Source organism: Chelmon rostratus, chromosome 3 (genome assembly GCF_017976325.1).
Source record: "Chelmon rostratus isolate fCheRos1 chromosome 3, fCheRos1.pri, whole genome shotgun sequence".
Lineage (NCBI taxonomy): Eukaryota > Metazoa > Chordata > Actinopteri > Chaetodontiformes > Chaetodontidae > Chelmon > Chelmon rostratus.
The window spans coordinates 24384648-24409041 of NC_055660.1; the positions used below are offsets into that span (position 1 = coordinate 24384648).

Here is a 24394-nt window from a genome sequence, read left to right on the forward strand (position 1 = left end):
CGCTCCACTTTGTAGTTCCCCTTGACTGTACTTAGCGTTTTAGCTGTTGTTTTGTTTTTGGGGCTGCCATTCTCCTCAGCTCGTTTCCAGGTGTTCCAGGTACCTGATTTGAGAAAAAAAACCTCTGACAGTACACTCCCACAAGTTAGTGTCGAGCTGGTGAACGTACTGGAGCTTTTAGCAGCTAAAGAGCCTGATATTTCTCTCAGGAGTTGGTGGAGACCAAAACGGAGCTAAAATTAAAGTGAATATTGGATTAACATTCGTCACGTGGCCTGAAAAGTGACTCCGAATGAATAATAAAGTTGCTGGATGTGTAGAAGTGGTTGTTCACAGGTTTGACATCACAGTTTTATTACATAATGTGTGTTATGTTCACAGCCTCTTGAACTATAATAATAATAATAATAATAATAATAATGCATTTTATTTATAAGCGCCTTTCAAAACACTCAAGGACACAAAGATAAACAGTAGTAAAAACAAGACACATTAAAAAAAGGCAATAAAATCAATTAATGCCAGTTTAAGGAAACTTTTTGAAAACAAATAAAAGTTTCTGAAAACAAATAATGCTGCACCAGAGCATAAATGGATCATTTTTTAATAAAGAATATATAAATATGTAACCAGGGATTCTTGCATGATGCATGAGACGACTCTACATTTGAGAATCACGTTTGTGTGGGTACCCCTGGGTCAGAGGAAATGCTCCTTGAAACATATTTGCACAAGCAAAGGGAGTGACCTTGAGGCAAATAAACTGACCTGGTCAGATTCTGCTCTAATGTGTTCTTTGCTTCTCAGATTCTGGAAATGTATTGATCTTATACAGATAATCTGCGAACCAGCTGCTTTAATGTGATTCGATTTTTAACTTGCCCAGAATTCCTCCATGTTCAGAGTGCCTGAGGCTAATCAATATTTAATCTGTCTCTGTGGAGGGATAGTACTTGTGAGTGTTCTTGAGTTGAATTGTATCTAGTTTCTGGTAAATTCCTTCATCAGACTGCAGCTCAGCACCCGACAGGTGCTTACTGCCACTTTTCCATCGCTTTGCATATGCTGAAGGGAGAAACATTCACCTTGTACAGTATAATAACATAGATGATCACCAGCGAACGTAATTTGAAAAGTGATTGAGACATCCATCAAAGAAAAATGGAATCATGTAGATATGCAGTAACTATGACGACTACAGGTAAAGCCTTTGATAGCGCACCCCATACTGCACATTGCAACCTGTGATAAATGAAAACTGTCTCAGGAGTTCTGTGTTTTATCCCATCAGCTACTGGCCTTTGAAATGACTTGTAGTTAAATGTAACAGCAGGCTATCTCCATTTTCACTGCCCTCCCTCAAATGGTCATGGTGACAGCGGCCCGTTGTGTCTTTAATTTATTGCATATTTATTGCTGATCATTTTGACTGCTATCTGTAAACCAAACCGCCTCTCGCTGACATTAAAGACTCCACTCTGGCATTGTCTTACTGTCCTCAAATGTTTCTCCTAGTGTGAAGTCAATACTGCTGCGAGCAGCAAGCTGTTAGGGGTCGCCGTATGGCCCTGGAAAGCTCTAATATGGGACACTAAGACGGGAAAATCCCAGATGAGGATTTAGCTGTGGGGTGTAAATTTTGTGCTGCTCTCTACTGTGCAACAAATACGACCCGCAGAGAAGCCCTCGGTGTGCCGTGTTACATGTTAGGTCTTCAGATCATACAAGGTGTGTATGCTGCAGTTCACATGTGGTTATTAGTGTTGGTTGCATGTCAGTGTTTGTCTTTGAGCTCCTGCATTAACTGTGGCAATGGTTCTATTAATGGCAGGTCACATATTTAACTAAACAAATTGGCTGTAGCCTGTCGAGAGTGTACTGTGTAGATAAAGTATAGATCCAGATGTGAGTATCACATCGCTGAGTAAAGGGAGGAAAAGCTGGGATCCACAGGTGTTTTTGTCTCACCTTTAAATGATTTCATTTTCTTTTCCTTTTCTTTTATTAAAGGAGCAGTCTGCTTTCAAACGTCAGGTCATGGTTCGTGTCAATCAGCAGTTTTAAAAATAACCCAGATGCTGTGATGTCATCAGGGTTATCTCAGTTTAGGCTTGGAGACAAATTTATAACAGGAAGCCTGTGCGACACTGGAGTTGTGGAAAGATGTAAATGTGGGTCTAATAAAAAGTTGCCAGTCTATTGCATTGTGGGAAATGTAGGATCCAGTGTTTTTGGAGACTGACCCGTACTAGGACCTAAAAGTCAAGCTATCTCTTTGTTTTTAAGTCCACCACTTTTATGGAAGTGACATACTACATTGCTGGAGTACGTCTTAAAGGACATGCTTTGAGATGGCTGTGATAAAATTGTGTGAGTGTTGCCAAATTGCAAAGCAAGAAAGATTTGTTACACCTGTGAGTGTCACTCTCTGTGACAGAAGAAAGCACACCATGGACACCAAGTCTGTAAAAATGATTTTAGAGGCAGCGAGTGCTTTCAAGGGTGAACGACTCATAAAGTGAATTGCCTGTGTGTCTACTGCTGCGTCCACCCGCCAATAAAAGAATCCCTTTTTATCTCTGAACAATATAACCGAGCTTTAATGATTGAGGATCGAATGAGGTCCCCAGTGGGCTCTGAAATGGAAATACGAGAGGCCACTAATGCGATAAGAGAGATATATGGTAGCCATTTAAAATTGATAGATGCCTTCAGGCTATGTTAGGGCTCTGTCTGTATTCGTATGTTCGGTGTATCAATTGAGGTTGTGGATCATGCAGCAAATCATTGAGTGCTGGGTTTGAGTGCTAAGAATGGAAAAACAACAACAGTGGTAGTCTGGGAGATGGAGAGGGGACAGAAGTGGATGTCTGGTCTGTGGAAGACTGGAGCAGGAACTGTGTACATCAGAGGGAAGCTCTGAGGGCAAGATGAATATTAGGAGGCTTTTTGCTGAAAGACCTAGATGTGTAAGTTGAAGTAAGTGAAAATTGACTGTTGTCCAGGTAGTGTTTGTAGGTAGTGTCACATAAGCCTTCTGTCCAATGAAAATGCCCCCGAAAAAGGATGATGTCATGGTTCGACACGGATCCAGTGTGGGTAATGAACAAATATTGAGCAGAGCAATCACATTCTGTAAACAGTGTATGAGAGTGATGCTGCAGCTGGTAGGCAAGTAGTGCAATCTTGTACAAAACACAGCGATGGCTCATCACTATATGAATAACCTCCTCATTTCAAAACACAGGGCATCAGTGTTTCTATTGGCCAACCAGGTAAATATGCAGAGCAAAGTCTGACCTGCGAGTCTGCCAGAGCTGGCCAGAAGATTGCATCTAAACAGGAAATGCACGCTTGAATTTGTCCATTATATGCGTTTCAGTTGTAGGGAATGGGGGACAGAGTGAAAATTGGCAGGACAGAGGTGTAATGGGAGTACACCTTATCTCTTCTGCTACAGTGTATGACATTCTGTAACCCTGCAAGGAGACATTTGCAACTGAAATGCACTGCAAAACACAAATTTAAAAATGACATACTTAGTGTGTATCTTTTCTTACAAAGTGTAGCTGCTTTGAAGTGTGTTGCTGAGTTTTTTTTTTCTGAGCTGTTCGACAGAAACTTAACCATTTTAGTTTATATTGCATTGCATTTAGGTGCATTTAGGTACAAGAGAAACCACTGTGACAGGATTAAAAATAGTAGTATCTGCGTCCTAGTATTTGAGCTATTGGTCATTTGAATATATAGTATAGTATATATAGTGTTTTTGCAAAGGTGCTCTGAGCATCATGTTGATTTACAGCAGCCCTTCTTGCGCAGCTGCTTTTGACAACCACAGCCTTTTAAAGGTACACCTAGTACTTTAGTGGGTCATAAATGACGATTGAGAGGGATTACTTTTGTATCTATACATTTTTTTAGGAAAATCCTGAATAATATACCTTTAAGTGTCCTCCTTTAGAACAATTAAAAAAGATAAAACAGGAGTTTATAGATCCCAAGCGGGGAAGTTCACATGTTACAGCATCACAAGAAGCGGTCTAATGAGGTAGGAAAAAGATAAAGAGCCATTTAAAATGAGTAAAGTAAGCAAAATAAGAAATCATCAGAAGACATTCAAAAGCAAAATACACTATACAGTTTATTTGCATGCTTAGAGTCAAGCAGTGCAACTCCACAGGCCATACTGAGTCATTCAGAGTTAATGGTGATGAGGCAGGGAAGAGTGTTGCTCATTCATCTTCCCCACTCCCATTTCTTAACTGACCTGGTATTCCAACCATGCCCTCAGATCACAGCTGAAATGAATAAAAAATGATGACACGCATAAGAGCTCACCAACAATGGGAAAGTGAGCACAACAATGAAATATAGAATCCATAAATCGTGAGTACGTACGAGTGGAGAATTTTATTTATTGACTGATCCGTGAGCTGCAAACACACTTGCAACTGCAAACGCATCAAGAGGCACAAGGGAGAGCTGGTGCGAACGCAGGAGAGTGCAGACAGAGTGACTTTTTTCCTCTTTACATTCAGCGCACTGCAGAAGTTGCCCTCAGGCTACACAACATAATGAGACAGTAATCTGGTCTTTCTTAAAACCCTCGCGACCTGCTTTAATGCGACAGGTCACACTGCCAGCCGAGTACAGCACAGTGGGTAAGTAAACTGACGCTGAACAACAGTCTTGTACCAGCACTTTTTCTCGCAGTCTTTCATGAGAGCAGAGACTTTGAGACGGAGCTCTTTCTTCATTCATTTCAATGAATCATTTAATCCTCTGTCTGTCCCTCCATTCATCCATATGTTATCATGCAACAGAATGGGATGGAGAGGTTTAGCACCTTTCAACAGTGAATGCAACAAAAACAGAGTTAGGAAACGTCTCTTTTTGCATTTCTGCTTTATTTGATAATGATAGTGATAGTTATAGTGAGGGTTTACCATACAGCAAAGGGCCCAGACCAGATTCGAGCCCTGGTGATTGCAGTAAGGTCTTGATAGGTGGTACATGCTCCAGCTACCGGAGAATGCACTTTGTTGGCAGTCCTGTGCAGGAAAAACCAGCCCTATTTGTGACAAATCTGGTAGTATGAATCATAGTGTAATACATTACAGTAATATAGTATATCTGGGCATGCAGAGCGGGCCTTGTAGAGTTTTTCAAATAAATTCAATTTTACATAAATCATTTCAAGATGAGTCCACAGTGAGATTATGCGAGTAAGAGCCAAGTTGAAAAATGGAGCTGGGAATTTTGAACTCCTTTCAGCGACTTTGATGAATCAGTTCCAACGAGTTATGAGAGACGGTGACAGTCTGTCTCTACAGCAGGACTTGTTTTCACAAGGTGGAGGGTAGCTCAATGGATTTAGGCTCGGTCCAACGGCATAAATTGTAAGTTATAAGTATGTTTATTGATCCACACAACGTATGCCTACAGTATTTTAAAAAGGCTTTGTGTTTAATGTGACATGTGAAAAACCCCCAAAACAAGAGGGTGAATATTTATACTGGTCAAATTAAATCTACACTTTCAGCTAAAGCAGATTAATCAGTCGATTTCATTTCCTGTATTTTGTGTTCATCTCAAAAGTCTTTACAGAATAACTTAACACCAGGTTGAAAAGCAGTGTTTCACCGGCCTCTCTGCTTGAAAGTTTCCAGTCTCTGTCACCTCTGGCCACGTCGCTGATGGGTGTGGTCAGGAGTGTGCTCTGGTGCTGTGGTGTACTGACACACCCTGAAGTGCACGCCTATATCACCACAGCAAGGTGAGAAGTTAAACCGCTAGAGGTCAGCAAAAACAAGAATTTCATGGGGAGTTAGACTACACTTTGAAATTGACAGCCAGCGTCTAAAGGCACTGACTGTCCAGTGTTTACATCTGAATTATTTTAACTGACCTCAGTGCAAGTATATTAGCAGATACTGTCCATACACACCAGCAAGCTAGTATAACCTTGATAAGCCTGTGTGAACACATTGAGGATATTTTAAAAAGAAGGAGACATACAGAGAGGGCAGTGAGTAAGAGAGACATTACATAACTGCTGAACTGACATGGAGGGTCACATACGGGATAAACATGCGGCCCAGGAAGCTGCATGGTGCAAACCAAAGCCCGGTCTAATAACACAGACGCACCGCCTGAGGATGCAGTGTGGCGCAGTCTCCTGCACAAGTTCACAGCTCAGTCTGTCCAAGGAGGTCCTAAAACACGTGTCTCTCTGCCCCCTTTTTGGGATTCACTGGAAGAATGGTCAACGCTCGCCCCCCCCTCACTGTCGTATGCCTCCGCCCAAACCAAGCACATTCTGTAACACCAACCTTGCTGATAACGAAAAACTGACAAAAAAAAAAAAAAAGAGGGAACAGCTCTCTCTCCTGCCTGGGAGGATGAGACTGACAAGGCCAGCGAGGTCACTGAAAGTTTGTCTCATCGGTGAAACTTTTCCACAGCTTTTCACAGAGTTAAACATGAGGCTTTTTATTCATACCCCGGATAAACAGCTGCACTGTCATTTTTATTCTACCTTTTAATCCGTCTTATTCTATTTTGTCTTATTTTTATATTTTGTTTTAATCTTATTAAAATCCTATTAATGTGTGTATTTTTATAATCGCAGCATGCTTATATCTTCTCTTAATGCCGTATGCAGAGCACTTACCTTGCTGTTGAAAGCTGCTTCACAGATAAAGCTGCTTCTCCCTCCTGGAGGAGGGAGTGCTGATAGTGTGCGTTTCTTTGCTTGAACCCTGGAAAACAAATTGTTGGGAACTCACTGTACTTGACTCTTCTGTCTCAAGGGCAGCAGGTACAGACTGTTGCTACTTTAAGGACAAGAAAAATGATCGTAGAAAACAGATACGTCCCATATTTGTTGCAAACAGTGGAAACATGCAGGCAGGAAATAGGGAGGCTGACTTCATTAAATGTACTATTATGTATTAACGGCAGTACATCCCAGGTCACCACCTCGTCACAGTTCATCTTTACAGTGGCTCTGTGACAGGGCTCTGTGCTGCTCAGCTCAACTCTATTCAGCTTGTTTTTGCTCGTCTCGCCTCAGTCCGTCGACTCTCCGCTCTCTGCTGGCTGCCGCTCTCACCCATTATGCAGAGTCCCTGTCATGCCAAGATTTAGGAGCGCCCCATCCGACACTCGCCGACACCCTCGCGCATAAACACACAGGGAGCTGTCTTTGTTTATTCTTGCCTCATTAGCTAATTAGCCATCCACTCAGTCATCATGTGTGCACTCACGTCTCGGCTGTCACTCGGTAAATGCTGGAATATGTTGAGACGGCATCTAATTTGGACAAGGGTCACTGGGGAGAGGCAGGCGGAGACCTTTTCAGTTCTGGCTGAGATGAGACACTGAACGATGAGGAAGTCTGGAAGTTTTGTTTTCGCTGGTGCCAACGTCGAAGAAATCTGCTTCAGATATGGAACAGCTTGTAAAATGCTTTACTTTAAGGCCAATATTTAGCATTTCTACACTGAACCGTTTATGACACACTAAAATGTAGCTGTAAGCACGTATAAGAACATGTTTAAGAGTTTTTTTTAACATTTCTATCAGCCTATTCAGACACCAGGAGCTCAAAGTTTGCACTTAAATCTGCTCAGAGTTACATTACAATGGGTCTGTAATGCTGCACTGCAAATCATCATGCTTAAAGAATACCAGCATGGTTGTGAATAAGATGGGGAGAGGTCCTTCTACATTGAAATGGAGGGCGACAGGTGGTCACGTCATTAGTCTTATCATATCTTGTTTACTGCTCAGAGCTTTGGACCAGTGCTGGGCTGCGGCAGACAGATTTGCAGGCTCAGTCAACAACAAAATGTGTTGTTTGTCCACGTCCTGTAGAATGACACCTGACAGGCCAGATGACGGCAGTAGACTTTGCCTTCAAAAAGAGTTAAATCGCTGTTGAACAATCATCATTTTTGTCATTTGACAAGGCTGCAGTTAAAGCTGTGGTAGGCAGTTTATTTTTGGCATCACTGGGCAAAAATTCCATAATAATCTTTCAGCATACAGTAGTCGGTCTAAGAGAAAACTAGACTTCTCTTGGCTTTGTTTTCAGGCTTTAGAAAATCTAGGAGACTTTGGCCAATCACAGGTCTTTTCTAAAAATGCACATGCACGTCCTTTCAGATGGTGGACACCTAGTCTCACATAGCCACACCTACGCATCCCCACGCTTCCTTTTAGCACCGTGCCAGTGTTGGAGGAAGTGAAAGCTGGATTCAATGGCAGATGAATTTTGCCTACAGTGGCGCACAGTACAAAACAGGAGCTTCAGGCTTGTTGTCTGCGATGCCATGGCGCCCGCGCCCCATCTCGACGAGTGGCAATGAGGCATGCGTGCATGTGTGTGTGTATGTGTTGCAGCTGTCTCTGCAGCCCTGAAGGCTGCCCTGGGGCCGGAAAGTGCTGGAGGGACGTCTATGACAGGAAGAGGAGTTGTGGGGAGAGGGATCGGGGTCTTGGCGAGGGGAGTGGGCACTTTGAGGCATGAGGTTTTGCAGGGCGACTGACTCCCTCTGCTCCTGTTCAAACTTTTAGTTAGCTTTAGTGGGTGGGGCTTAGTGGAGTGATGCTACGCGCCCAGTGGAAATGCACTTATAGACTAGATTGGCAGCAATTAGCTCCATCCCCGTAATTAGGGGTCAGGAATATGAAATTATTGATATTATTAATTATTATTAATAATAATAATTAGAAATACAGAAATAACATGATTCCAGATTGTGTGTCAGGAGTTTCATGATGCAGTCTTGATTCTACAATATTCTAAAATTACATTTATTATGTCACATACATCTTGAAGCCATTTTTAAGTCATATTTGTGAAAGAGGAATAATGCTAGCACCCACCTTCATATCTGGCTGGGTTTTTGTTTGTATCAGGGACGGCGTTGTAATATTCATTCCCATTAAAGATGGAGGCCTCGTTGTTCAGTGTAAACCTCTTGATGAGGCCTAATGAATACAGAAGAGACAAAACGAAAGCACAGTCAACACAATTAAAGTTAACTGAGTTGACAATGTGCTCATTACGTTCAACAGATCAGGACTTAATCGTGTTTAATCAAGTTGGAAATAATTGCGCTAACACTGCTGATTAGATTACAGGCACTAATATGTGTGGGAGAATATTCTGAGTATGTTTTTATTGAAGTACTGGGCTGACTGAGTCTGTTAAAGATGTAAACAGTAGAATTTTAATTTGTCACTTCCTCTCACCACTACACCCCTCTTTGTCTCTTTACACCTACCATGACATCTTTACATTTTGCTTCCTTTCTCACCTATACTTTCTTTCCCCTTCCCTTTAACTCTATTATCTACTATTCTTTCTCCCTCCTCTGCTCTCTTACACCCTAACCGACTTTTATCCTTTACCTCCTTCCTCTCTTTCATCCTTCCCTTTGTCTCGCTAATGCTGTTCCTCTCCCTCTATCCTTCGTTCTCTCCTCATTCTCACCGTCCACCCTCTTTCTGCTCCAGGCTGCCATGGCGGTGTGTACCAGAGGAAGCTGTACAATGACCTGATGGTGAACTACAATCGGCTGGAAAGACCCGTCCAAAATGACTCTGCACCCATCGTGGTGGAACTGGGCCTCACACTGCTGCAAATCATCGACGTGGTGAGTGCGTGTGTCACGGCGATGTGGGGCGTCGGGTATGTTTGAAGACAGACAGAAAAAGTGAGGATGTGAGTGGAATTTGTTTTGGAAATCAGCACTGAATTAGTAAGAGAAAGTCAAGTTGAACACTCTTTGTCGAACTTTTTGCACTTTTCCAGTATTTTTTGTTTTGTTTACGTGGAAGGTATTCCATCTGATTTACCTACAGCGACTGCGGTGCATACTAATCCACATACTTTGAGGTTGCCGCACTTCATCTTCCTCTGAACTTAAAACTGTTTTTCCACCAGTGGCAGCACCCAACCAAGTGAGAAAAGTCGTGTTTGAAAGAGCGAGCGCTTTGTTTCTCCCCTCGATCCTCTTTCATTTGGTGGCACTACAGGCCCTCAGTCCTTTCTTTCATCCAACAGGAAAATTCTGTCTCCGTGTTGCGATATGCCCTCTCACATGTTTGCCCTTTTTTCCCCTTCTCAGCTGCTCCTCACTCTCCCTCCCTCTTTGACCATTTTTCCATATGATCACAACTATTTTTGTGTGTTGCCTTTAAAGTAATAGTTCAAAATCTTGGGAAATGCCCTTGTTTGCTTTCCTGCTGAGATTTAGATGAGTTGATGCTGTTAAATATGAAGCTAGAGCCAGGAGGTTAGGTTAGCTTAGCACAATGACTGAAGAGCAAAAACATGGTTGCCTGGCAAATTCACTGTGGCTGTTACTGTGTGTTCAGGCGGAGCACAAAGCAAATTATAGAGGTGGCATGACTGCATACAGATTTATTGGAAAGACGTTACTTGATTCAAATTTGGGATGCAGGATGGCAAATTGAAGGTGAAGGTTGAACATCTTTCAGCTTGAGGAAAAATTCATGAAGAACCAAAGTTTCTGCTGAGTTCTGAGCTCAGTCAGAGGCTGAGCTGACCCTCAAACACACACTGACACAGTCCCTCACTGTCAGTGTATCTGTTGTTTGCTAGCTTCCAGCTAACATCTGTACAGTTGGTACTTTTGGATGTTTGGGATGAATCAACAGACATTGTACAACAGGTTCAGCAGGCACATTTGTACAAAAGATGCAAAGTGAAACTTTGCTTCCTTTTCTGTCTGAACACACCTTTAGACGCCAAGAGGTCACTGCGCCTGCTCAAGAAGTATTTGGGCACGTAATAAAACCACAGCACACATTGGTTTTTCTACAGATTAAAATAAGATACATGTTAATCAGTGAGCTTTAGAGGTGTTTACTAGATCTTTTTGCCTTCGTGCCAACAGTCAGATGAGAAGATTGGTGCCACTCTCAGATCTTAACTTACTGTCCAGTTTGACTCTCCTACTACAACATGGGGTGTGTTGATTTGACTGGTTGAAGTTGATAGACAGATGATTCATTCCAAGGACGACTTCCCAATTGGTTCCGTGCAACAAATTCTCAGGTTACACACAAGCACTTTTGTAGCAAGACTCAAGGAAGTTACTGGTGATAGCAGACAGATTCACTACCTTTAGACAGTAATGTGCTAGCTGTTTCCCCCCGCTCCCAGTCTTTCTGCTAAGCTAAGTGAACAGGCCGCTGCAGCCGTATAGAAAGCGAACCAGTGCATTTCTCATATAAACAGAAAACATTTTCTGTGCACTGCCCAAGCCCAAGCCAAACACCACGGTTTCTTCTTCTTCTTTTCATGTATAACATTTGAAGTCGTTTCTTGAGAGAAAAGCTTCGTTCACATCGTCTCTGAGCTCTTATCTGTGACCTACACCAGTAAACACACACACAAATGCACACAGAAACCCCATTTAGCTCAGTGTGGCCACACTTCTCAGTTTCACTCTTTTTCATGTCGAACCCTCAGCTCTTAAATCGACACTTCTGTGGTTTGGGCAGATCTTCTGTCACATCTCATTTTATGTTTTGCTCCTTGTGCTTTATCGTGTGTTTCCTCCTGTTCCGTGACTCGTGCACCTATCCTCTCTCATGCCCACTCGTAGCCTCCTGCCTGTTAACTCCACCACTCGGCCGAAGCATTCATCCAAAAAAACCCAAGCTGACACCCCGTCACATCACAGAGCCAGCCCCGTCACAAGACACATGATAACTACATGGTGGTAAGAGCCATGCGCTTGGCTGTGATGCAGGATTCCCATTCTATTATTAATATGGGCAAGTTTCCTTCTGCACACATGAAACAACATTTCAGTGTATTCTTAGAGCTTGCTGGAGACACAGAGGTGAGAGGCAAGACAGTCTTCAGAGACAACATATGGCACTTAGCAAACATGGTGTAATCACACCATTTAGTTCTTTTGTTGATGGACAGTTTAATTTAAAATCTTACTGATTCGTGAAAAGTTACAAATAACATGTCGTGTTTAAATTCTTGTTGTAGAGTCATTTGTTGAAATGCTGTTGAACATGTTTTATGTATGCGTGTATGTTTGCTAACTTGTTAACTACATTGTTCGCTGACTCAATCCATAATGGATAAGATGGCAAGACCATGTGAATTAATGCTTACTGGGCAGTTGTAAATAATGTAAAGCTGGTTGTGCATGTGTGTGTGTGTGTGTGTAATGTGGCCTTTGATTCCTCCATCTGCTCCTGGGTAACTCTCCAAACAGGAAACTGGGGCAGGTCGATGTCCACAAACTGGGTTCGTCACCATGAATAATGACAGATCCACAGACAGGCTGACAGACGAGCACGGGACCGGCCACCATCCAGTGTGGGAAGGTCACCATGTGCCTTATGTTGTTTACAAAGATACCAAAGTTCAGTGGTGAAATGCAACTTCAGTAGAAAATTTGAGCTACTTAAATTCCTATTTCATGCTACTTTATATACCTATCTACCTTCTGGACGTCATGCTCCACAGCCAACCACTTTGCTTGTTTGCTTTGCTACTTGTGTACTTTTACCTGTAATGGACTATGTTCATATTGCATTTTGCCACTTTTACATAAAAGAAATATTTAGGCATTTTAGGAACTGCTCTTATTTGCTCTCTTGCCGAGAAATAAGGAAGACCAATAGCGCTCTAATATCTGTCCGTTAAACATAAGGCAAGAGCCTACAGACAGTTAGCTTAGCTTAACACAATGAGTGGGAATAGGGGGAAACAGCTAGCCATGCTCTGTTCAAAGGTAACAAAATCCAGTACTCTAGTAAAACCCATCAGTAACTTCCTGGAATCTCTGCTGCTCAGAGCCAAGAAATAGTTCTGCTCAAACTCCCCATAAAAAAAGCAAATTTACACTTGTTTTTTTTATGGATTCAACGAAAAAGCATGATGATGCTAAGATAAGCTAACCATCTGCTGGCCTTACCTTCATATTTAATAGACAGTGGCAACAATCTTCTCATTTAAAGCCTACTTCACGGTTGCCATTACAGGGGAGTTGGGAATAAAATAGTCACTTGGGTCCTCTAATCAAACACATTGCTCTGAGCAGCATTTTAACCACCATAAGATATCAGAATGTGGTTTAAAGAGACATGGACATTCTGGAGAACAATTCAGCTGAGAATATCAGTATACCTACTTGTAGCTGACACTGCAACAGTCTCACTAATGATTTGTGTTTTTTATTTATCAGAAATCAGCAAAAACATTTTTGATTACCACTATTTTCATACAGAAGTCAGATTTTACACTGAGCCAAAATCACTGACCAGTGCAGGTAATGTTACAATCAGTGCCTGCTCGAGAGAAATACATCCGGTCCAAATGGGGCAAATTTTCAAATTTCCCAATATATTTGCTTGGAGTAAAGGATCTGACTACTTCCTGCACTACTTCCATGGTTACATGTTGTGCATTAACAGTAACACAGATGTCTAGACAGAAAGAGAGAAAGGATGATAAAGCTACACATGAAGAGCTGCTGGCATGGTGATCACTGGTGAAGAGTCTCACAGTTAGAAGCATTCTTATTAATACATGCTCATCAACCCTTAGACAGAAGGTATACGTAGAGAGACACTTCTCATTGTGCTCCTGCTAAACCAGGCCTTGCTGCATCCTTTCTACGCACACTGTGGTGCATCTGTCGAACCATTCAAACAAGGATGGTTCATTGATCATATCAAAGTGCTATATATATATATATATACACACACACACATATATGTATATATGTATATATATATATGTGTGTGTGTGTGTGTGTGTGACAACATATACATATATATATATGTGACAACGTGTTTTCAACCATGGCCATATGATGTCAGATAACTTGCAATAAAGTACAGTTAAGGAGCTTTCATTGGATGTAAGTGTCTATCACTCCCCTGCCAGTCTGTCTAAAACCAATCGGAGCAGATTTATGAGGAGATTAGTGTTTATAGTGGGTGTGACAGGGCTGATACTGCCGATTGCAGCTGAGGAAAATCCCACAAAACACCACAAAAGAGAGGTCAGGCGCAGAACACAGAGAAAACACAGCCTCACGGACAAAGCTAAATCTCCATGATTGTGAGCTTGATCGCACGTACACACACACACACACACACTCACACACATGGAAATGCCTGAAAATGTTGCTTTGTGAAGCACACAATAGGAGGCTGAAAGGAGGCTGTTTAAAAGAGGGACAGATCAGAAAGGACAGGTGGAGATAAGATTGGAGCGTGGAGGGAGTTAGGGAGGAGGTGAGGAGGCGGGGAAGGGAGAGAGGAGTGGCGATTGTGTGAGAATCGATTTTCACTTCAAGTAAGAGCAGCGAGTATGCTTTGCTTGTCGCCGATGATACTGAGTTTAAGAGCCTATTGAAGCTGATCATTCAGTTGATGAGATTCTGTGTGCTGCTGGGATCGTTAGAGTCATATCAAGCACATTTAAAATGGGTGTTTACTAACCAATAAAATCACTAATGTGACTGTAAAAACAATATTCATACTCATATTAGTGGTTGTTGAACTTGAGGTGAGCCCATAGTTTATCCATGTTCATAGTTTCTGTTACATCGTTGTCCATGTCAAAAAGTTCTTTCTCACAAGTGATCTTCATAAAAGTTGATGAGTTGAGCTGATTTGAATGATGATGATTTGATATCAAGCTGGATTTCTCGGTTCCTTAAATCTGGCTTCATATTTACGTGGAGCAACAAGTCATTAAGCTCAAGCCTGCCAACGTTTCTGCGAAAGTTTCTGACCACCAGCGGCACCTTGGAACACTTTTAGCCTGTTTTGTCTGTATTGTGTAAGCGAGTAAACCTGTGGCGCGACTGACACCCTGCAGTCGGTTTCACGTTATTCCACTGATCAGTAGCCGGTAGCCATAATGTGCTGACAAATATAGCCATGAGCTCTGGGGACCTCAAACATTTTGTTGAAATGAACCACTTGAGATGTTAAGAGGGGATGTCACTATTTGGTGGAACTCATAGACATTTGAACTGTGACAAGAGGCCACAAACTGATTTTTTTGGGGGGTCATAAGACGTAAATGTATTTATTTCATCTGCTTTTTTTAATGTCAAACAGGAAGTGCAGCTGCCAAAAAATGTAGAGGAGTAAAAAGTACAGCATTCGCCTCAGGAATAGTGAAATAGAAGTATAAAAGTAGCATGAAATGGAAATACTCAAGTACAAAAACCTCTACACAAAACTGTACTGAAGTACAGTATTTGAGTAAATGTGCTTAGTTACATTCCACCACTGGACGGCAGGGATACGACAGGGGTTTATCATGTTTAACGACCATTACTCTCCTTACAGGCACAGACAAAGCTCTTCTTAATGATCAAAGTTTATCAGGTGTAGTAGATCTTTCAGTCTTTGAAAGGTACAGGTTTAGTTGAATGATTACAATTTAACATTGAAGAATTAAATACTAATGCAATAAAAACATTATCTCAGTGTGATGCAAAGCAGCTCAACAGCACCACAAATTCAATTAGACTGCATTAGTTTGAGTGAGGTGCACTTATTACGCCGGCAGATGGGATGAGAGCTGATGACGGCTTCCCGGTCTCCACTCATGCTGCCTTTATTTCAAGAGCAAGCTGTTATAAATCAGTTCTTTGGAAATTAACAAAACCCTCCAGCTGTGGTTTCAGAACTGAGGTGGCTGGATAAAAATAACATAATCTGTTTCGGTGCGATATGGAGGCTAAAAAGATGGCTCAAAAAAGGCCTATGCACTATAATCTAATTTAATGTAATGACATCAGCTGAGAATAACTTCATCAGGAACACCTTCTCTCTTCAAAGACCTTTAAAAGGAGCATACAGGTGATACAAGTTTTATCTCATTAACATACTTTATATTACTGCTAAGCACTTTGAAAAGCATTAATAAGGACTATGAAACCAGTAATTCAGTTTGGGTCGGATCTAAGCTCTCTCCTCTGTGACTGTCACACAACATAAGAACAAGTTTGGTTGTTCAGGTTCCACCTCAAAATTGTTCCTAAGAGAGAAAAAAAAGAAAAAGCGGGACGAAACAAGCGAGAACAGTGTGAAACTGTTTGATAAGAAAGAAAACTATACCGTAGATTAGGTCTGGTGGGATGAGAAATACAAAGAAATAAAGTGAGCAAATTGATTTCATGATTTGATTTTACCACAGGGACATTAAAGGGAAAGTTTTCAAAGGGTTGAAGTAGCGCCACAGTTTCGGTCATGGGTAGACGATATCGTGAGAAATCACTTAAGTGATTCTATGGAAGCAAAACAAGGACGAATCCATGAAGAAACGGAGAACAGAGGAGGCTGCTGTGACCAGCCACCACTGTCGAGCAGTTTGCACTCTTCTTCAGGGTGAGAGGGAGGTAATAAGTCAGACACAGCGTACCAGTGTGTAACAAGGAGCAAAACATGTCGCTGTCATGTAGGATTCTGCAAAACAGACTCGAAACAAGTCCTCGGGTTTTGCTTTGGTTTGTTTCCTTCTTCCTTCCTCTCCTCCTGACCTCCTTCTCTCCTTTTCTCTCCTCTGTCTTGTGAATTATCTCAGCCTCTCTCTGTTCTGCATCTCTCTCTCTCTCCGTCAGTCCAAATGAACCTCACTTTCCCTTCTGACCATTTGACAATGAATTGACCCTTGTGAATTATCAGAAACTGCAGTTGGAGCCACCGAGTCTGTGTATTTCTCTTTTCATGACGATGATTAAAACTGCTGTGAACTCATCTCTCTTTTAAAGAGCTGCATCCTTTCTGCTCTAAAATTGCTGTTTGCACTACTTATTTTTATTTCCTTATTCATTATGATCTTAGCATTGTTTAAATGACAAAGCACGACTTCTGTTGCATCACAAGAGTCTCATAAAAGAGGAATAAAGCTGGAGTGCATCATTGTCATTCAGTCAGTGCCGGCTCTGCGTCATCAGGGCTGCAGCTTGACTTCACTGCCGATCTGTTCCGTCTCATAATCTCACCTCACGTTTTCCAGACATGCAGAATTAATTTTTTTAATTTGCTCCCACCCTGCAGAACAATCTCATTCACTGTCTGCCGTCACGTCTACTCGCTGCTGATTACTCTCTCTGTCTCCTCCTCTTCCCCTCCAGGATGAAAAGAACCAAGTGTTGATCACAAATGCCTGGCTGCAGCTGGTACGTCTCCTCTCCGAGCGCTTTTTGTGTGATCACTGTGTGATAATTGTCATTTAGTATATTTTTGGAAGGCGTGTGTGCGGGTGTTGCTTTTGTCCTGTGGGCTCTGTCACTCATTTTTACAAAAAGTGCTCACATCTAACCGCTTTTGAAGGCACAGAGCCAGGTATGATTTGAGCAGCATCCAATAACCTTTTGTTTTGAACAGGAACCGTTTCCTTGACCCCCCAAAAACTCTCCAAGTCCTCATGTGACAATTAAACACAAGCCTGAAGTTTATATTAGACAGTCGTGTCAAACAGCTTTGATGTGTTAGATTCCTAGAAAATAAAAAAAACGGCAACATTCGCTTCTGTCAAAAAATCTGATTTTGTGGCTTTTTTTTTCTTTAATGATATTTAATAATAGCATGATATGATATTTAATGTCACCATTAGAGTATGTCACAGGAGGTCCAGGATAAAAATATCTTATGAAGCCAGCAAATCACGTTTTCAAAGATCTCTCAAGACTTTTCTAAGCCTCACAGCCACGATTTACTTACTCTGTGATCTACATTGGCTTTGTGAGGAGTCCTTACTGTTGAGTAACTTTGAGTATGTGAGCTTTTCATTATAGCACAACGGTAATGGTGCTGACTAACTACTGAAACTAAGTAAATACTTAAACAAATGGTCCTTGATTTCAAAAAGAGCCAGACTTCTCATTTGTACCTGGAAACAATCGTTTTTGCTGGCTGAAATGGCGACCATTGCTCTCAGATTTCAGCAGCGGAAGCTAACTAGCTAGCTGATAAAGCTAACATTAGCTCCCTGAGCTGGTTGACAAAGCTGTGTCCGGCTGGCTCGATTTCATTCCGGGCGTCTTAAAAGTGTAAACGTGTATGTAAGAGAGGCTAGAAGACGCTAAACCTTTATGTTCCAGGAAGTGAGCAACCTCACCTGTTCAGAAGACATTCACTGAATAAAACAGCATTGTTATATATAAGGAAAAATGTCAGATAAGACTGTCATGTCTGTCTGGTTACTCACATTTTCAAACAGTATGTTTTCACTTTAAAGGAGGACTAACTGATCTGTTTGGCTAATCTATCGAAACTTTTTAACGTTGGCTGAGGTTAGTGGAGTGTCACTTTGTCAAATTCAATAAAGAGCTGCTAACGTTAGCCTTAACGCTAATAGCACCCAGCACTTGCTTCCACACAGCGGGGACATACAACACAGACATGTAGTAGCCGTGAGTGGGGCGTTTTTTAACGTAACCTGTAACACCACAAGCTAATGTAGCTATTTAATGCTATGCTAACTCTTGGCCTTGGATTTATACTCAGTGACTGTAGGTAGGAAGCAACTATGATTACAGCTTATGTTAGAACAGGTAACCATTGTTTATTCCAATCCGTAACCAGCTTTTGTGCTTTTGGTTTGGAAAGGTGACCTTCCAGACTCTTTCAATGCCGAGTATTGTTCTGACAACAGCCCCACGCACAGCGCACAGCATGTGGACAAAGCCGGACAGAGCTGCCGTGCCAAGCTGCAGTTTCTGAACCATGATGGGGGGAGGGGGTTTGGAGAACGCTAATTCTAAGATGTCTAGCACCTGTACCGCCACGCGAGCAGGTGGAGACTGCGCTACTTAGCTCGGCTCTTGCACAGCTGTCCCATTATGGAAGGTTGAAAATGAGTTAGGCTAATGGTACAAGAAATATGCATCACAACGCTCAGGAAAATGTTACATCAAGGCAGTCGGGTAGGTACAACAGCCTCATTATCACAGCAGCCACAGTCAGAGCAGCCCATTACGGATTTCACAGCTGACAGTCAGGCTGAGTTGGCTGCTGACTGGCTCACAAGTTATGAATGAATCAATTATTCAGGAAGCCACCTCTGTAATACTGGCTTCCACTTTGGTGTAACGGCTTAGGGGGGCTTTGCAGATGCAGCAGATTTTGAAGGAGACTTGAGAGGTACATTAACTGGCTTGCAGACAGTCAGACAGAGAAGGGGCAGGTTCACCTCTGCTGCATTGTGGGGGATTTGAGGATTACAGGTTTATCAGGCAATGAATGTCCCACATCCGAATGGATTGGATTTTATGTGGTTTTTAACTGTGAGAATTGTAATGAGCTTAAGTTTTCTAAGAACTGGGTGTTACTTTAGTGTCCTCTACAGCCAGCTCACGTGGCTGATGGAGAAGTGCCCTTTAAAGGGTCAGCTCACCCAAATTACCAAAAGACTGTTTCACCTAAATTTGAACTGGGATCTGTCTTGGATAATTCTGCCTCCATCTGAATACAATGTAGGGGAATTGAATTGTGTCTGTGGTGCTCACTGCTCTGAAACACTTAACAACAGTCAGAAATGTGTCTTTCCAGGAACAGTGGTGCTGTGGAGCTCGATAATCCGCAGACCAACACTTTTTACCGGAACTGCTTTCTACCTGAGAAAGAGTCCCTGTAGCACCTGTTCTCAGTGAGGTCTGCGGATTATTGAGAGAAACCAGGACACCATTTCTGGATAGACACATTTTAAATACATTTATTCATTGCTGTGAGCACCACAAATGAAATCCTATTCACCTCTATTGTTTTGGGGTGAAGCAGAAATCTCAGAGACAGATATCTCAAAACCAGGGCAATGAAATCCAAAACTATCACGAAGGCTTAAATCCAGAGATGACCTAAATACAAGTGTTTTTTTTAAAAGCAACATGTTGCTACATGGAAAAATAGAACAATCTATAACTGTAACTAATAATTTATGGACAATTTATTGCCTTATTATGGCTTTTGTAGCAAGTCTGTTTTGAGGAGGCTACGTGCAGATATGCACAGAATGTCACTACAAATAACACAAATCAATCAGTGCTAATTATTTAATTATCTGCCCAACTTTTTCAGCTGTTACTTTTGTCATCTGCATAAAATATAAACTGCATATTTTTCATCCTACACCATAAAACGTTTCATCCTCAGTCTTGCATTCGGAGAATAAATTTCACACTCTCTTAATAAGAACCTAGTTGTCTCAAATTAGTGCCGCTTTCTTAAATTTCTGTTATGTAACTCCAAAACCTATTCTTAGACAGCTGTTACCTTACGTAGCCGAGTGTCCTCCTCATCTGTTCCTGACAGACTACAAAGTTACTGAGCTGTAATTCGTACTGTTGGCTGTTAGATGTGCTTTCCAAGCCAACGAACATGAAAAGAAGACTCTCTAGCACCAAACAGCCAAGGCCCACAGATGACAAGTGTAGTGATTAAGTCATTAGCTGCGTGAGTGGAGACATATGTCAGCGCTTCAGATGGATGGCATCTCTTAGCGGTGAGGGAAAGGTTCAAATCAAAGGATTCTGAGTTGATTGTAAATGTCACTTATGTGGACAGAGGCACATATGCGTAAATAGATTTGCTGGAGAGCGGACACGTACATTAGTTCCAAGAGCACATTCATGCAAACGCAACAATACACATTGCCGATACACACTGCACAGTATCCATGTGCAAACATGCATGCACGCAGACATACACTCGTGTACAAAGAGGCATAAACAGATGTCCCCGGTGTACCGTGGCCACATTAGTAATGGGACTGTGTTTGCTTCATAGAAAATGTCCCCTATGGCGACAACATCTGAGTGCCTCCATCTATATGTGACTTCTATATATATATATATATATATATATATGTATACTAGACACACACACACACCTACATACACACACACCCATAGAAGGACACAACAGTAATAAACACTAATATGTGCACCATTGCACAGCTCACACATCATCTTGCTACGTATTGTAAGTCATGAAAGGGGGCACAGAGGAGGCACACAACACTCACTCACTCTTCGTGCTTTTAAACGCTTTGATGGCAGCCTCAGCTAGCTGCTGGCTGAATATGGACCAGACTCAAATGGAGTGCAGGAGTCAGTGCCAACAACTGTTGGCTTGGCAAGGTTTCACTGTCAGGCTCCATGATCAGAGATGGGGACAAAGTGTCAGGGCCAACAGTTGTTGGAATATTAGCCTGGGTAAAGGGACAATGTTTGACTTCTAATGGTTTATGGTTGATCATAAAGAAAGCTATGATGCACTTTGCATTGCTACTGTGTACTGTGGTATGTTTTCTATTTTGGGAAAGATGCGATGATGCACAGATGATATATGCAGGTTGCGTGGCATTGTACCAACACTATTAAAGCTGTGAAATGTGTGTTGCTGTCAGAGCTGTGAACATTGCTAATATGCTGTCTTGCCAAACAAGGTATCAACAACAACAAAAATAACAAATTGGCTCGCCTGGCTGGGATACAAACCAAAAACAGATTACAGTAAAGAGCCTTAAATGTGGCATTTGTCTCATTTTAGTTCAAACTCTGTTTTTTACTTTACCCGTTCTGCCATTTGCTCAGTTTACTTTTATTTTCATGTGTTTTATCCTCACTTTTATGTCCTCGCCTCACCCCTGCTTTTTTATCGACTCTTTCACTCTCTGTTGTTTGTTGCAGTATTGGACAGACATTTACCTTTCATGGAACCCAGAGAGCTACCCCGGGGTTCAGAACCTACGCTTCCCTTCCAATCTGGTCTGGGTGCCAGATATCCTCCTCTACAACAGGTAGGCTATACACAAAACCTTTCGTATCTCACTTAAGACTTCCCAAATTGTTGCTCTTTAACCACCTGCTTGTGAGTTGATTGAATATTTTACTAATTAAATCTATTTTGTACATCTGAAGCTGCAACACACGTTTCTCAATAGCACATGGGGCCTGAGATTCTCAGCTGGAGTATGGACGGCCTTTACCACTGCAGCCCTCAGGCAAATAACCCGTTTAGGAGCAGGAGCAATAAAGATACAATCAAGTCAAGGAACAAACCATTTGTAACAAATGCCTGTATGGTTAGATCTGGTTAGAAAAAGGGCTATCCACCTTGGGGGAGCTCACAATGAATCTTAAAAGGCAATGAGGATTCTGCTGAGAGACCAAATGCCCCTTTAACAAACATAAAAAACAACATAAAATTATCATTAAATCAACAATACCAAAACTGTAGTGCCTAAGAAGTAGGCTGGGGGGGTGGATGGAGTTAGCATGAGCGTTAGCATCAGCAAAGTGAAAGTGAGAAGTGCCCGGTTGTAATGGTCAGTGAGTGAATAATATTGGACATTATTGGTCAGGAGACGCTGATGATGATGCAGGAATGAAAGGGTTAATACTTTATAAAGTCACATCAGTATTGGTATAAAACTTTTTAATGTAATTCTGCTGTTCATGTTTAATCTCTACTCCCTCAGAGTCCCTACATTTTTCTACCGACAGAGTGATTTATTATTTCACCACACTGCATTTAAAATCATCCACATGGTGCAGTTTTTTTGTAGCTCTTATGAATTAAAATGGGTATTTAATGAAGTGCATTGATATTAAGGAAGGAATGATGAAAGAAAGATAGCTAAAATGATGGAACATCATACGCTGGTAATTATACCAGCGGCCACTGTCCACTGGCATGATCGGCACAGTGCTTAATATAATCTATTAATGCCGATTGGTTTTCTGCAATACGAACATGGACAGTTACTCTAGATTGTCTGGGCTTTGTTTACCAGTTACAGAGTGGAAAGACATATTCCCCAGATAAAATTTCCCTCTTGGTTATAGCCTCATTTAATAAGATGATTGAGCAGATTCCCTCTGGGTGGAAATAAACCTTAACTCCCAGAAGGCTTTGCATCTGTTGCCTGCAATGGGCAGCAGGAATAAGACTTCTGAAAACATTGCGCAGAGCAACTAGAAATATCAATACAGAGGCTATTATGCAAATAGTCCATCAACCTTGATAAGAATAGACAGAATGTAGAGTAGTATATCACATTTTTGTAATGTACCTTTATATGTATGCAATATGTTAGTTCTTTTAGTGCCTTATTTTGTGATCATCGTATAATTAAATTGGTTTGAAAGGATGGTTCAGTCTCATATCAATCTGTGCAGGTCTTACTGGAAGTGGACTTTCATGGTTAGAAAGAAAAACAAACTTGGCAAACCTGTCTCTTGAACCACTCATTGGTTCCTTTGATTCATAGGTCAGTTTGACTCTTTCCTATTCAACCTGTTCAGTCGCTTTGGCATTCTGCTGTTTGGATGGTTGCTAGGTGTTTCTGAGATTGATATTCAGAGTGTGGTCGAGACCTGCTCAGTTTTAGAGAATGGCCCTTCCTTGGAATCAGTGCCACTGAGCAACTTGACCATTTTCCAGTGCCCATTGTGTTTCAGGGTTTGGTGCGCATTAAAAGAATGTGTGCGGCACCAATTCTGTCCACAAACACAAGCCTCTCTCAGACATATATTACAGGCAGCTGCCTACATGGTAAACAGAAAACATCCAGAACATTTCTCCTCTTGCTGAACAGCTGTGACATAGTGAAAGAACAACAACTACAGACACTGTGCCTCAGTGTGGTGCAGTCGCATGACTTGCACATTGGTACAAGCGATACAGGTCTTAGTCCTGTTCATTTTGCTGAAAACCTGTAGCGGGAGTTTATTGTGAAAAGGACAACGGGAGGGAAGGAGTAGGAATAAAATAATGTGCGTACCTTTTACAGAAATTCTGTGTTTCCGTCCTTTTGGCTGTGGAAGATTCCATTTTTCATTGTGTGTTTTTCTGCAAAACCAAGATAAACTCATGTTAGATTAAATTATAATTATTGCTATAGGAAGCATCCTATGCAGTTTCACACAGCAAGCAAAGTGATGGAATCCGAGGATTGAATGAGGATTTCCTTCATAAACATTATAAATCATCATATTCATGTGCGGGGGAATACCACTTACCAAATAACAAAGTGGGATTTAATTGGTGCTCGAGTAAAACAGCTTTTTTTAGTGCTGCTGACTGTAAAAGATACCAGGGGAGAAAGTTTTTGCGATTGTTGAATGGTATTGAATTGTCAAGCTCCAGGAGAGGGTATTTAACAGGGGAGTGAGATGTTTTTAATGCATCAATCCTTTTCATGCCTCGAATGCTTTTTCCTCCACACACACACCCACACACACTTAAAGAAGCACACTTGTAATGGGGGAAAGACAACATGATACAAGGCAGAGCTGAAGTTGATTGATGGCACTGGCTTTTCAGCTCTACCTTCAAGGTGATTGAGGATTCT

The 24394-nt window shown here is 41.7% G+C and overlaps 1 protein-coding gene across 1 annotated transcript in view; it reads left to right on the forward strand.

Annotated features, from left to right (window-relative positions):
- The window catches only part of LOC121625786 (neuronal acetylcholine receptor subunit alpha-7-like), a 39267-nt gene that overhangs the window by 2125 nt on the left and 12748 nt on the right, over positions 1-24394 (forward strand). Inside the window, exons 2-4 of the mRNA XM_041964050.1 lie at positions 9529-9668; positions 17172-17216; positions 21729-21838. Of these exons, the coding sequence (XP_041819984.1) occupies positions 9529-9668; positions 17172-17216; positions 21729-21838 (295 nt within the window). The remainder of the gene's footprint in view (positions 1-9528; positions 9669-17171; positions 17217-21728; positions 21839-24394) is intronic.